General features: G+C 42.5%; 2 protein-coding genes and 1 long non-coding RNA gene across 5 annotated transcripts in view; 1 reads left to right on the top strand and 2 right to left on the bottom strand.

Moving 5' to 3' along the window:
• The window catches only part of ly75 (lymphocyte antigen 75), a 23,891-nt gene extending 18,746 nt beyond the window's left edge, over positions 1-5,145 (top strand). Inside the window, exons 29-35 of the mRNA XM_046391314.1 lie at positions 465-650; positions 761-984; positions 1,109-1,310; positions 1,471-1,632; positions 1,729-1,845; positions 2,716-2,895; positions 3,386-5,145. Coding sequence (XP_046247270.1) covers positions 465-650; positions 761-984; positions 1,109-1,310; positions 1,471-1,632; positions 1,729-1,845; positions 2,716-2,895; positions 3,386-3,561 — 1,247 coding nt within the window. The 3' untranslated portion in view covers positions 3,562-5,145. The remainder of the gene's footprint in view (positions 1-464; positions 651-760; positions 985-1,108; positions 1,311-1,470; positions 1,633-1,728; positions 1,846-2,715; positions 2,896-3,385) is intronic.
• On the bottom strand, positions 4,731-5,378 carry LOC124060424. Its single transcript, XR_006843570.1, has 2 exons — positions 5,308-5,378; positions 4,731-5,249 (listed from the first exon to the last, which is right to left on the bottom strand). It is a non-coding gene; the product is annotated as an uncharacterized LOC124060424 (long non-coding RNA).
• Positions 5,377-14,639, bottom strand: marchf7 (membrane-associated ring finger (C3HC4) 7). 3 transcript variants are annotated; one of them, XM_046391368.1, is made up of 11 exons: positions 14,418-14,639; positions 12,652-12,844; positions 11,233-11,379; positions 10,896-11,067; positions 8,949-9,143; positions 7,630-8,833; positions 7,205-7,374; positions 6,996-7,099; positions 6,500-6,604; positions 6,241-6,289; positions 5,377-6,054 (listed from the first exon to the last, which is right to left on the bottom strand). In XM_046391368.1, the coding sequence occupies exons 2-11, from the start codon at positions 12,832-12,834 to the stop codon at positions 5,963-5,965; spliced, it is 2,421 nt and encodes an 806-aa protein (XP_046247324.1). In that variant the 5' UTR covers positions 12,835-12,844; positions 14,418-14,639; the 3' UTR covers positions 5,377-5,962. The 3 variants fall into 3 exon arrangements, with proteins under 3 accessions (XP_046247324.1, XP_046247306.1, XP_046247317.1); XM_046391350.1 differs by having other exon boundaries at positions 8,949-9,149; positions 14,418-14,637; XM_046391361.1 differs by lacking the exon at positions 14,418-14,639 and adding an exon at positions 13,843-14,397 and having other exon boundaries at positions 8,949-9,149.

Below are 14,639 nucleotides of genomic sequence, written 5' to 3'. Positions count from 1 at the left end.
GCCCTAAGTGTGCTACCTAATAGGGGTGCAACATGTTCGTCTGCCACTGCAAGTCAGAGCATTGATATCTGAACTCAGCGTATTGGCCGATATAGATCAGATTCTAGTTCCTGTGTCCCGGAAGAGGGAAGATGGGCGTGTTGAATCATAATCTCTGGATAATCTGAACAGTCTTGTCAAAGAGCTCATTGACTGAAATCTCATTGGTGGGTTTTTCCAGGACTGTGTTAACATATATATGGGACAGTTGCTGTTTGCCTGATAAAAGGTCTGAGGGCTGAAATTCCGTTCGAATGATTTTTTGTTTTGTTTGTTAAGTTTGTATGCCTCACTCACATGTTTTTAATTATATTTTTTAGCACCATCCTCATGTTACTTATTCAGTTAGATGTGCAGTATATTAACTGTGATACTCATCATTGGTTTGTGTGTTGTATGTTAATAGTGATTTTGTTTTGCTGTAGATAACCAGATGAAGTGGTATGATGGCACAAATGTCCAATATTCCAACTGGGCAAAAGGAAGACCGGATGTAGACGCACCGTTCTTGGCTGCTCTCACTGTTAACAGCAACTGGATTGTCATCTCAAACCCAAACTTATTCTCAGAGTTCAAACAGAGGACCATCGTGACCTGCAAACTGGACAATGGTTGGTGTCTCACGCTTTACAACATAATTAATATTCAAGAAGTACCACTGTTGTTCTAATTTTTCATGCTCAAAATAAATCTTACATGTCTTTAATCCTCCCCTCCACAGAACCCAAAGAGCAGTACAGCCAGTCATCCAAGGATTTTCAGCAGTACGGCAACTTAACTTATAAGGTCCTAACCCAGAAGCTGAGTTGGTACCAGGCCCTGAAAGAGTGTGGTCAGCGTGGAGGCCACCTGGCGAGCGTCCACGACATCCAGCACAGCGCACACATAAATCTCATTGTCAAGACAGACGGCTTCTCGCTCTGGATTGGCCTATCGAATCAAGATGTGAGAGTTTTGCTTAACCAAAATCTGTGTGTTTTTATTATAGCTGAGCTTAGGAGACGCTGAGTACATTTTAAATACATCTTCTCAGATAGGCTAACGTGACAGTTTCTCTCTCTCCGTGAAGGTCAGTGGCTCAGACTACGAATGGTCTGATGGAACCAGATTAGACTACAAAGGCGCCAACTTCGACTCACAGGTCGTCTCAGGCAAACAAGAGCCCAGCTGTGTTACTGTAACTCCTGCTGGAGTCTGGAGGAGGTCCAACTGCAATGAGATCGCAGATGGAGCCATCTGCTACACCACCAACATCACCACCGCTTCCCAGAGTGAGACACTCATATGTCTTCTACATCTGTAACCACACTGTAGGGACAGGGGAAAGACCAGCACCGCATCGTGTGAAAAGGATGCATGTGCCTGTGGCTTCCTCTGTGTTGGAGTGGCATTGATCATTGGCTACCTTGTTTCTGTCTTGTTATGATCCAGGAGCCAGACTGCAGGCTGCCCCTGAGGCCAATCACTGCCCTCAGAGCAACGGTAAGTCCAGGTGGGTGCAGCACCAGGATCACTGTTACGCCTTCAGCATGAGCCTCTACAACTACACCGTGTACACCATGGAGGAGGCAAAGAGCATCTGTCAGAGCATGGGTGAGCTATTGTCTGCTGTACGAAAGGTTGTGATCAGCATTCATCTGAAGCAACTGAAGTCCACCTTTTTTTTTCTTTTTTTTTTTCTGCTGACAGGTGCGCAACTGCTGACTGTTAAAACCAGAGAGGAGAACGACTTCGTGTCCAAGCACATGTATGATGACCCCTTCATCACCGGTCGAGTATGGCTCGACGTGGTCCTCAACGATCAAGGTACACCTTGTAATTTGAAACAGAAGCAAGGACAGTAAAAGGAGGATTCCGAAGATTTACATTTACAACCCATGCTGCATTTTTGACTATTTAGTTTATGAATATATTCAAACCTGTATTCAAGATTTTGACTTGTTAATGAAAGAGATAAGGCTGACACATGTCCCGTTTTAAATTCTTAGCTAGTTTGGTAGTTACATATGAAGAAAACATTTAATTTAGCTTGACCACAGTTTTTGTTAGTTTGTAAAGCACAACCAGGTTTTTCTACTGATTAGAAACTACTGACTTTAAGTAAGGTAGTACTCATTGTAACAAACCCAGAGAGAAATCACTCAACTCCTCAACATTTTGGTGTCTTTCAACCCAGTTTCAGTTCAGCTCAACAGTTTTGGTTTCACTTTGCTGTTTTGGTTCAGTCTCACTGCCCTCATCTTCAGCATCATTTTCAGCCACAGCATGTAGCTCAGCCACCAAACAGGCAGATATGCACAGTCTGCATCTAGCTGAGCAGCTGAGGAGCCAGATGTTCCCTCAGAGACCAAAACAGAGCTAAAAGGAGAGAGAGAATATTGGATTTCAATTCCGAGGTGGATAAAACACAACTCCAAACAAATGCTGATGTTGCTGCATGTCAGCGATATGTGTGAACAGACGACAAATATCTCCAGTCAACTTGTTCTGCTGCCTCAAGCAGCCAAAAAATTTAATAATGTTGTTTTAACAATTTTTTTTTTTTTTTTTACATTTTTATCAGGTCTTTATGCCATTCATTCAAGTCACGTATTAACCCTCAACATCATACAGAAGCAAATTTGTAACACTGGATCTCTGTTTCCCCTTCCTTTGTGTCCACGCTCTTCCTCTCAGGTCAGTTTGTATCGCACGACGGCTCCGCTCTACATTACACCAACTGGAAGTCTGAGCCCGTGCCGCCTGGGAAGACGTCGAAGGCCCGCTGTGCCGTCATGATGACGGGAGATGAAGGAACCTGGAAACTCGTCGACTGCAAGGCTACTCACAGTCGTGTTGTCTGCAAAACTGAAGCGAGTGAGTAATCACAGCTAGATAAAAGGAATAGTTTATGTATTCCAGGAAGATGCATGTATCTGCTCCCTTGCTGAGGGTTAACTGAGAGATACCACTCACATCTTAGCTCAAACAGTGGCAATAGTGAAACAGCCAGTCTGGCTCTGTTAGACAGTAAAACGTTCCCGTGCAAACAGCGGAGACTCTGGGACATTGACGGATCCCAGCCGAGAAATAGTCAGTCAGTTTTTTAGAATTTTTAGTCTTTGTTTTTTTTGCAAAGATCAAACAAACACGATTCTATCATGGGTGAATTGGTGAGCTTTAGAGGTGCTGGTAGGAAATTTCTGTTCTGTTGTCCTTTTGGCAAAACCCAGGCTTAATAGGCCCCCCCCTCACATTTCTAGTCCTGCTAAGCTAAGCTGATCAGCCGCTGTATGAACTATGATGATATGCTGGTGACAGAATCCTCTAAAATCCCTCTGACTAACTCGACGTCTGGTCCTTGCAGGCTCCGCAGGTTCCCCTGTGGCACTCGGTCTACTCATTGTGATCTTCATCGCTCTCATTTTAGCCATTGCCTTTGTCGTCTATAAGAAGAAAAGAAACTACTTCTCTTCCACCGTCCGCTATGAGAGGACATTCGATGACGTTGACACCACCAGTATTGTAACAGATACTGAATGATCTTGCTTAAGTAATCAGCCTCAGGGAGTACTGATGTGCCTGCCTAGTGTGCATTTAAGAGCAGGTGGAGTCTTCCCTTTTTTTTAAATTATTTATTTATCCTGCTCAAGCCTTCAAACTTCAAAGAATTATGTATAAATATTGTTTGAGAATTGTGAATATCCTCCAAAACTTAGTTTCTTAATATGGGTTATTTTAATTGTGTTATTAATACTGTAAATACACAGGTTGATGCTTTCTGGTAAATGTTGATCATTGACATGAGTCAGTGAGAGATGCTAGAGGGTTTTTGTTTTGTTTTGTTTTGTTTTGGGTTTTTTTTTTTTTACATTGTAAAAAGATTTTGAGTTGACTTACAGAAATATGCAGCCTGGCAAAACATTCCCCTCTAGCCTACGAAGTGGGGTTAAATTGCACTGATGTATGGGTGACTCCAAACTATCACAAACTCAACATGCATTTATTAATTTTCAGCGTGAACTCAAACAGATTCAGTTTTATTATATTTGTTTTAATTTCAAAGAGTTTGATTTACACCTGGCCTCAATTATTCAGTACATCGATTGACTTTTAAAAGGCCAGTTTACATGAAAATATAGTAAAAGCTGTTTTTTCTTGGACTTGAACTGTTATCTAGATATAGCTAGATAGTTTTTCCTTCAGATACTCACATTACTGCTCAGACGTCACTGTGAGTCATTTTAGAGCTACCAAAATTTACCCCACAACTAACTGTCAGCAAAAGGAAGAACCGAAAGACTGTGGCTCTTATGTAAATATTTAATTATGAGACACTTTGCTCTTGAGTTTTCTGTTTGTTTCTTGGCTGCGACACTCACCTCCACTTAAAAACTACACGGTACTCGGGTCGGGGAAATTCATTTGCGTTTTTAGTTGAACTGTGCCTTTAAACAAGTGGAAGTGGATTATGTCACTGATGAAAATTTCACTGATTGTGCCTTTTAATAGTATCATTACTTCAAAAAGAAATTGGAGTCTTTAAGCCACTGGATTGAGCATTTCAGTGTATTTACTGAATCAGTTGACTTAATTGATACCTAATGATATGTTTTAACTGCCAATGTAAAAATCTGAAATTGCAGCCCTGCTGATTAATTTTGAAAGTTTAGGACACTGCTTTAGCCTCAAACTGAATCAGACACCTGTTCGTATAATTTGTCTGTTAATAGAGATCAAACTTTCCTATGCACTGAACTACTGAGCAAGAGCGCACTTTAATATGTCGTGGAGCTACAGTTCCCACTGTGTTTAAGCACAACGAAGTTTGGAGAGAATTGCACTGCTGTTTGCTGTGAATGCTTTTGTAAATATGTGATGTTTGTTTTAAAACCAAGAATGAACCAAAGATGCTCCGAGTCGTTTGAATGTCAAAAACACTGGGCTTCACTTTCCGATTTGTGGAAATGCCCGAGTACGGCTTGTCGTTAACCTGTTCATATCAAGTTGTAATCCAAATGGTAGGTTGTTTCTGTTTTTTGGTTTTAAATTTTTTTCCAACATTCCTGAAGAGATCTGTCAGCTCAACCAGGTATTTACCAATAAAATTTCCCGTCTTCAAAGGCTCATCTTTTTTAATCTCGTTCAACTTTAATTTATGTAATACATATGCCGACATACAGAAGACCTGCTTCACGTCCAGGTTTGAGCATGGCTCTAACTAGAACCACCTCCTGAGCATGGCTCTAACTAGAACCACCTCCTGAGCATGGCTCTAACTAGAACCACCTCCTTGTTGTTAACTATAGTGCGTCTGCAACATCAACAGGCAACAGTAAATAATCAAGTAACAGAAAAGACGGTGTGCATTCGATCTTTATTCCCAATATGAAAGCAGGAAACTAGATTTGTACATACATAAAGCTTTTAAACACAGACAAAGATGAAGAAATTTGGGTTTAAGTTCTTATTTTTTTTCCAACATATTCTAAGTGGGAAAAAAAGGAGGAAAACAAATAATAAAAACAAATAATCACCACTTTTTATCTTTTCTCCTTAAAGCATCTTTCATACATCACAAATGTACAAATCCACACTGTTGTCCTTCTGTGCTTTTACAATTTCTGCTCTTTCGGTTAAACATTAAAGCACTTGTGGTATAACAGTTAAAAAGACTTGCATTTTTACATGATAGAATAAAGTGCACTCTCAGAGGAACAGAAATACAGTGGTGTCAACGAAAACATTTTACGCACTAGTTCATTTCAAGTTTGCATAGCTGCAAAAGCCACCTACAAACAAAGGCGAGACACGTTCTGCGCACTTGTTTCTCACTGCTGTTGCATTTCAGTATGACGATAGTGAAGCATGTGCAATAAACCGGGTGAGCGACCCACTTTTTTCTTTCTTTTTTCCATACCCTAACTGCATCTCTTTCGCAGTATTAGTACTCCTCTTCAAGATCGTCATCCAGGTCAGAAAACTCAATAGATGGTCTGCTGTCTCGGATCTCCTCGTCGCTTTCACCGTGGGGAACTGCAATACAGAGACATTAAGTCAAATTCTGTAGCCGCATAATCAATAATAAACCAATGAGAGTAGACAGGTGAAGCATCTGCAGTTAAGTGTGAGGCACCAAAAAGAAAAAGCTGGTAGCTTTAAACACAAGGACAGCCTTTCAACAAATACACAAGCATAGGAGAGAAGGATTGAGCAACATACTTTCAAGATTGTCCATGTGTTCATGAAGAATTCTCACCAGGTTGAATAACTGGGTGAGAAAAGGAAAACGGTTCTCTTTTCAAGATTTGTATTCTACCACAATTCAACATTGAAACAAGTTGTGCAAATCAGCCCAAACACAACTATACAGCGACCGCTCTTTCAATTATTGTTAAGAAAGAGTAATGCGTGATCAACGGTAGTACTGTATTACAACTACTGGTAAATTTATTTAGTGTGTGTGTGTGTGTGTTCTCACCCCAGCTGCATCGACTGCTCCCAGGACATCAGAGAACCTCTGCTCACAGAAATGAAGCAGCACCACTAAATAGAGACCGCTGCTGATGAACTCATCATATTCTGACTGTGAAGCAAGACAAGAAACCTTTTAGCAAAGTACCCGCTTTACATCCAGAACATAAACAGCGGACGGTTTACAAAATAAGAGCATAATGTAGCATTAAAATGCCTCTGTAACATGTGGAGCCACCAACAGACTGTAGAAAAGTTTGGCTGCTGCTTGACATAAATTCTCTCAAACTCTTTTGAAAGGCACGGACGCTGTTCTTCATTTCCTCATTGTGTTTTGATGATGGTGGTACAGAAGGCTATTAAACGCACTTGTCAAAAACCTCCCGTAGGTGACCAGCTTGGCTGAGAGCTGAACTCATAGGTCATTATTTGTTTTGTTTTATGAGTTTTTTATGTAATCAGAATATTTAGTAAAGTAAAAGGAAAGTAAAATGGTGACTCACTTGCACATGTGTCCTGTACAACTCCTGAATGTCAAAGTTGTCAATGTTCAAACGCAGTTTCTCTTTGCAGAGTTCACATGTTGTGATGGCCTCAAGATTTGTGCCTTGAAGGGAAAAAAACAAAATAAACCATACATATATCGACTTGTTCAACAACATATGTTTTAGGTGAAAAGTGCAGCCCAGTTAAGAGTTGTTTTTTTATTTACCCGAGCCAATTTTGGATCGTAGCCACCTCTTGATGCATTCCTGGTGGACGTATTGCAGACTACCTGTACAGCGACAAGGCTGAATCAGGGGGTTGGAGGCTGATTCCTCCCCCATCTGGCAGATTCGGCACAGGTCACCTTCTTCCTCGTCAGATTCCTCCAGAAGCAGTCTACAGCAGGACAGGAGGATACTTAGTTCTTCTGTTGATACAGTACATACTTGTATCTTCCATCTCCTCTTTCATACATAAGAACTTATTTTTTACTTAATATGTAAAAAGTTTCTTATACTCAAAATGGTAAACATGGCATAGATGAACTTGCTGAAAACTTCCTATGCTGGGCTAAAGACGTCTTGGAACAACAGGAACAGCGCTACTAAAATACTCCTCATGCATATCATGCGGGAGATCAAGATGCATTACCTCTCCTTGATCTTGCGCAGCTTCTCTTGATCCCTGCTGGAAATGGGCTTCTCCCTCTGGCCATCCAGCTGGTTCTCGACACCACTCAATGCACCCATAGAAACTGAAATATTTTCATAAACTCCGACTCTGCGGCGTGGTGAAAACTCCACCGAGGCATCTTCCAGTTCAGGTAAGGTTTCATCCTCAAGTTTGCGTGGACGACCGGTGCCAAAGTTTTCAACGCCAACTGCTCCCTCCTCTTTCTCCTCTTCATCCTCGTCGTCGTCGTCGTCGTCCGCCTCCTCCTCATCTTCATCCTGTGGCGCTTTACGCTCAAGGTTATCCCACCTTCTGAGTAAATGCTGCGGGCGACTGTAGCCTTCTTCTGAGCCAGCAGCTGAGTGTGCGCTCTCGTCTCTAGCGTGTCTTCTGAGACGAGAGAGGAGGGGAGGGCAGCGGCCACGAAGCGAGGAGGAGAGCCAGGAGGAGCTGCCGCCTCCTCCACTGCTCGCGTTATTATTACTGCCAACGCCAGGCTCTCGCCACAGTGACATTCTGGACTGAGCCAGGCCACTACGATAACCATCGCTGTTGCTTTCCTGGATAGGGGCGAGATCTGCTCTACGAGTCCTGAGGACACCCAAGGTTGCCTCTGAACCTCCAGCGTCAGGCTCCACACTTGGAGACATCTTGGGTCCCTCGTCGCTGTCCACAGACTCTCCACCGGTTGGACAGTCATCGTCAAGGGAGCGAACACTTGAAGACCCACTAGAAGAGTCTTGGCTAGAGCGTCGTGAAAAGAGACGGGACAGAAGGCGACAAGTGGAGCGACGGCCCTCTGGCTCTCCACCTTCAGGGGCCGGCCTGGGAGGGAGCGTGGCCTCTGCTCTGGCCTGGGAAGTGTACCAGGGTGTGCGGGAGGAGTAAGAGGAGGAAATATCCGAGGAGGATTCACGGTTTCCCGTTTGTTCCTGAGATGAGTTAAGGGCAGATGAGCCGTTCAAGAAGCGTGTTGTGGTTCTGTTTCTGAAGTCGTGCGCCACAGGTGAAGACTGGTGGGAGGTGGAAGATGAGAGGTGACGATTTAGAGAGCTTTCTCTAGCAGTGGAGGAGTAAGGAGAAGAAGAAGAAGAAGAAGAAGAAGAAGAAGAAGAGAGAGAGTAGGTAGTCTCTTTCGGCCGAGCTCCCTGCGCATAAGTGGATGTTACCCTGTCTCTCTGATCTGAAACAGGAGAAGAGCAGTCTGTGTGAGACTGGCACACATATAACAATTTATTTAAGCAGACTGTGTACTCTGTGTACTCTGTGTGTGTGTTTATATCACAAAATATGCTTACAAAATGAGGAAGTCAATCCAGGAGTCCTAATCCTTCCTTCTCCCAAACCTGATAGACTGGGCTCGTTCTTCGTCTCACGCTCTCTCCTGGACAACAGTGAGGAGGAGGAGGAGGAGGAGGAGGAGGAGGAGGAGGAGGAGGAGAATAACCGGGAGGAGCTCCATGATGAATCACAAGGGTCATTTTGTTTTTCACCTGTACCTGTTGAGAACAGAACAGTGGTTTTTCCAAGTTCATTTTCCAAATCAAATTAACATTGATGTGAATTTTCAGAATTTTACATCTCAAATAGTTTCTCTAAGATGTGAAAAGCAAAAACATTTTTTAAAATATACCAAATACAGACTGAGAATGTCATTTTGCGGTTTAATTTCTTCAGTGTCCTAACATTTCTGCTGTAAATAATACGTTGGCTGACTACTAGTTGAAATTATGATGAACTGCCATTCAGTCTGCTATTGAGGCCTTACATGTGGGCCTTCGCTCCACAACTGACCCCCAATTTACAGCACATTTATTTGGAGCTAATTACAAGTTTAAACTTAGGCTTGCTGTTACATAAGTGTGTGCTAAGTGGAGATTAATGCAATGCTAAAGTAAAACCAGCTGCATCACACAAATCAGTACAGATCCGTTACTACAAATATTTACATGTGGCAAATACTGTTATGCAGCCATCTGAACTAAACTACAAAGCTTAAATTAGCCAGTAAGGGATCAGATTGAAACTAGCTATTAGTCATAACTCAGAAAAGGATTTTACACAAATAATTGGTGCAACCTGATTGTGTTGTGAACTAACAACAAAACTCAAGCACCAAACACCTACGCCCAAAGTTCTGATATTTACTAGCGTAGTGCCACTGCTTTAAAAGCTGCCGGTTGTCCCAAACCAGACGATGGCTGCACTGTTGCATATACAGACAGCAGTAGTCCCTGCCTCGAATGCAGCCAATTTTCTTATAAATAAAAGGTGCAATATGTAAGAATTTTAGTTTAAAGCATTCAAAACATCCATGACGAAACTGACTGTTTCAACATGATTGCACACATATTGCATTGCATAGCCATCTAGGGAAGTTAATAAGCTAACCAGCTAGCCCCAGCCCTTCCTGTCTCGTAAAACTACTTCGTAACTCAAGATGTAAGAGAGAGAAAGAGATAGTCCGATAGTATAGTTCAGATGTCCAGTGGTGAGCAGTGACTGATGCCCAACCTCCCCTGTCGCTCCTCTCCTGCTTCACACCACTCTCAGACTGTTAGCTGCATGACCAAACAGAGCTAAGTAGCTACTGGCAGCTACAGTCTGAAGCAGTTACTGGTTATTCCAGTGATATTCTGGCCCTTATTTGTTTAAAGTACGAATCTGACAGGTGGCCAATTCTGACATATTTTACCTTGAAAAACTATCCAAATGTGGTTCGTCTTATTACTTCACGGATTTAATCTTCCCTGAGCACAACACTCACCATAGCTCATACTTTGCTTTAGTGGTGTGGCAATGGTGATTTTTTTTGGCCTGATGTTAACCACCCATGGTACCACAGATGCACCTCTGTTCCATTACTGTTAGCATCTGCACTGAGGCCAAGTCAGACTACCAGACAGACCACTAAATACCCAGCATTCTCTTTGTGTTAACCGTGAATGATCATAGACTCAATTTAATTTGATTTTCAACAGCTAATGAGCAAAAAAACCCAGAAACAAACAGGTGTCTGATTTTGGAGACGCCCTTCACTGTGGGTAATTAAAATGAGGAAATACAATGTGCGGATAAAGCCAGGCGGTGGGGGTGTGCTCTGGACAAACTGTACGCAGTGTGACTTGACATGTCAAGATTTCAACATGTCATCTCGACATTAGAGCAATAAGAAACGGGTTAAAAACTGTGTCCCTTTGGGCAACAGTTTTTCTCAGAACCTTCACACATCTGGAATTAAGTACCTCTGCCACTGTTTAGCCCATTACTGGAATAGGTGGATCCTGTAACTGAGGTGCTGGTCGTTCTTGAGTACAGTCCTCTGTTGTTGTAGGACAGTTTGGCCCTTTTAGAATCGCCATCATCCGTGGCGTTCAACAGTACTGAGCGCATCCCCAACCTCCCCTCAGAATCAGTCTGGGAAAATGAAGGCAGACATTAAAAAATAAATAAATAATAGATTTACATTTTAATGTTCAGTGATATCATTCAGAAATCATTCCTCTAAAAGTTTTTAAAAATACATTTAACCAGGCTGTATTTTCCATGCCGTAAACAAATGACACAGTGAAGCTCCAGTACCAGTTTGCTCCTGCCGCTGAGAGAGGATTCAGCCCACGGGCGGTCATAGGATCTGCTGGACGATGTCAGAGAAGAGGGCAACTTCCAGCTGGAGGAGGTGCAGTCAGACCTGCTGTAGTCTCGCGACGACCCCAGGAGACGAGAACTCTTAAAAAGGAGAGAGGGTTAAACACATAGCATTAGTACTAACACCAGGGCAAGTATATGCAATACAAATGTGTTAACTCCCTATTTAGTTTGCATCTTGCGCTCTACTAGCACAAGCATGTGGTGTGATTCACATTTGATACATATTTCAATCATTTTATTCCTTTTTTGAAAGCTGTAAGAAACTTGTACACAACAAAGAGGAGGGAGGAAGAGTGCTAGGAGATATTAACATGATTGTTTTGAAAATATTCCAACAACTGACTTTGGAAATGTTTTGGTTAGAAACACTACATGTAAACATAACTGCTGATTTACAAGAAAATCAATGGCCTGTAACTATGGAGAATAAAAAGAAATTCTGCACACAAACTTCTTTTTCTTCTCATCATTCCCACTAGAGTTCATAGAAGGTGTGAAAGTGACTCACACTGTAGAAAAACTAATACAGATTTTCCTTCAAACTGACAAGATTTTAAGAGGATGGCTTAAAATGGTGGTTATCTCAGTTAAGCTGCAATAAATCAAAATCACAGAAGGAGTGACTTGTGGGGTCTTTGCACCAAGCTTGAGACTATTCTAGTAAGAAGAACAACAACTAGATGGGGCCCAGGCCATTAGTAACACTATCTTTTGTGACAGGCCTCGACGAGAAGCAGGACTCAAATACACAGACCGTGCGTCAGGGAATCTAGGCTGCCCTATAAAAAGACCTCCAAAGTGTCTGCTGAACATTTCACCACTGATATACTGTATGCTGTCACATACTGAGCCTTGCTCCTCAGGGAACCTGTAAGAAAAGAGCTTACTCGAATACTGTCTCTTTGGAATACACCAGAAGGGTAGATGAGAAAAGAGGAATAGCAATACAGACACCATCTGATGATGTGGGCCAGAAAGACCACAGTTGTTACCGTTGCTCTGGACTGTTCTTTCTTATGTAAACCAATACTCCAGCTCACAGTGTCAGCTGGAGTAGTCTAGCATGTCAGGCTAAAATAGATAAAGAAAGTATTCCCTTTTAACAGCTATAAACAGGCATGTACCTAAAAAAAAAAAAACAACAACTTGTACCAAGCATATTAAGTGAAGCACCAACACAGGGCAATAAGACTGATACAGCAAACCAAGAGAGGGGGGTGCAGTGCATTTGAATCGTGTATGTCATTTACAGACGAGTGTGTGAACTTTACACAAAACGGTAATGCAAAGGCTATTTCCAACCTCAATCATTTCTGTGTCATAAGGCTGAAGGCTGTGCTGTCAGCCTACCTGTTGGTCCACTTCTGCCTTGTAAGCCGATGACGCTCTTGGGAAGCGGTCATTGTTCAGCACCGTCTCCCTGCTGTACAACCTGCTGGTGCCCAGTGATGAGGATGAGACAGTTGGACTGGATGTGTAAGACGACCTTGAGCTGGGCAGACAAAAAGGAAGTCTGCGAGACCTGGAGTCCATCACAGATTGCCTGTTGTGATAAGAGTATGAGAAATCCGGCAAAACATTATTGCACAATAACTGAGGTGCACTTGCAGGAAGTGGAGAATACTTGCATCAATTATTCCACACCTCTTGAAAAACACCTTTCAGCACAGACATTCAGAGGGGTCTGCAACCTCCCCATCTGGTAGATAATCAGGCTTGTAGAGGTCGTGTGTGAGCATGTCTGATTTGTTGATGAAGGCACATGATGGTGTGTTTGCAAACACTGAAACTTGCCACCAAGCTGCTCTTGGACTTGGTATCATAAATCACAGTGTCTATCTTGGGGACTTTAAACTCTGTCACATGAATATGACACTTCCAGCAAGCAGCAGCACACAGAGCTGTGCGTCTCAGCAAACAGGGAGCTCTCTAACAGCTGTGAGAAGCTGAGATCATTTATTATTAAGTTGCACGACAAAATCCAACGCACGGTGCAGAGTCAAGCAAATCGTAATGTTCTTGTTCTTCCTGTAATCGCTGCTGATGTATTAGCCGAAAGCCAGCCTAAAAAGGGAGAGCTGAGAGCTTCTGACATACAGGATGAGTTACTCTTTGTTAGTGATATGGATCCATGAACATTAGCTATAGCACCTGTGGTCAAAAGCTCAGCGAGCCATCAGCCTGTCAGACTGAAATGAACAGCAGTAAATAAGGCAGGAGAGCGAAGCAGCCTTTCATAATGACCATAAAGTTCAATCAAAATCTTATATGAGACAGTGCAATTAATATGAGGCTGGGATTTATCACCGAGCTGCTTGTTTATTAGCCCGTGATAGTTTTTTGCTATGTTTAAAGTAATTAAACCAATGTCAACTGACCAACAGACCTGTAACGCTAGCTAACCCATACACCAATATTACTAACCGTTTCCCAATGGCAACCATAAAGTAGTGCCCCATTTTAAAAAACGCAGCTAAACAGGGACAGTTTAGTCACTGCCTTTAACCAGAAGGCTGTGCAGTGTTTTGGATGTGTATTTACCTTGCCTGTTTGCCTCGTCATCTACTTGATGCCTTCAGCTGCCTTGTTGATTGATAGCCCACAAATTGCGAGTAAGGTTAGGCTTGAGTTAAGTTTCGCCAACTAGCTGACCATCAAGCGTTGGTAAACTCTTAAATCGTGAGAATTGGCAATAACCTCAGCCTGGAAACTACTGTTGCTGTTTTTGCCAAAGATATTCGACTGCGTTGCAAGTTAGCTACCGTTAATGTACGTTTAGCTACAAAACAACGTTTGCGGTTTACTAACTAGCTAATAAAGAAAAAACGCACCGTTTTGCGTGCTGGTAGCATTTACAAAACAGTCATGAAATGTACTTTCACCCTAAAGGTCGTTCAGATATAGTGACGGTTTAGCAGACCTCTTGGCAACTCCGTTAGCCACGAGCTAACTAGTTAGCTTGACATTTTGTAAACTAGCTTACACAAGTGATGAAATTTTACGTTAGCCAATCGGTGGCGCTACATTAAACGTCGACTGAGGCTTGTTTGAGACAAGTTCCAGCAATAAAGTGCCAATTTGCTACATTACAACGTACTGTCACCGTTCACCCTCACCTTTGACTTGCGTTGCTTGCTTTAGCACAACAGGAACGATGGCGTCTGTGTTGACGGCTGTTGACACATCAGGATCAGGTGATTTACGATGACCCCGGGGGGGAGTGGCTTAGAAGATCGCTTTCAGGTGATTTATCATCCTTATTCACTCGGCTCATCCGCGTCTTTGTGAGTAGATTTTGAGCTCTTACATTATTGCACCCTGAGAAACACGAACACATT

This window comes from Scatophagus argus, chromosome 1 (genome assembly GCF_020382885.2).
Source record: "Scatophagus argus isolate fScaArg1 chromosome 1, fScaArg1.pri, whole genome shotgun sequence".
NCBI lineage: Eukaryota > Metazoa > Chordata > Actinopteri > Scatophagidae > Scatophagus > Scatophagus argus.
This window is presented reverse-complemented; position numbering and strand designations above follow the sequence as displayed.

What these genes read in the sequence shown, in the direction of transcription:
- marchf7 (XM_046391350.1), bottom strand. Translation starts at nt 12,834, where the DNA reads ATGGACTCCAGGTCTCGCAGACTTCCTTTTTGTCTGCCCAGCTCAAGG. An exon ending in ACGATCCAAAATTGGCTCGG is followed by an intron (nt 7,100 to 7,204) that starts GTAAATAAAAAA and finishes TTTCCCTTCAAG; the next exon opens with GCACAAATCTTGAGGCCATC. An exon ending in TGTACAGGACACATGTGCAA is followed by an intron (nt 6,605 to 6,995) that starts GTGAGTCACCAT and finishes CTTGCTTCACAG; the next exon opens with TCAGAATATGATGAGTTCAT.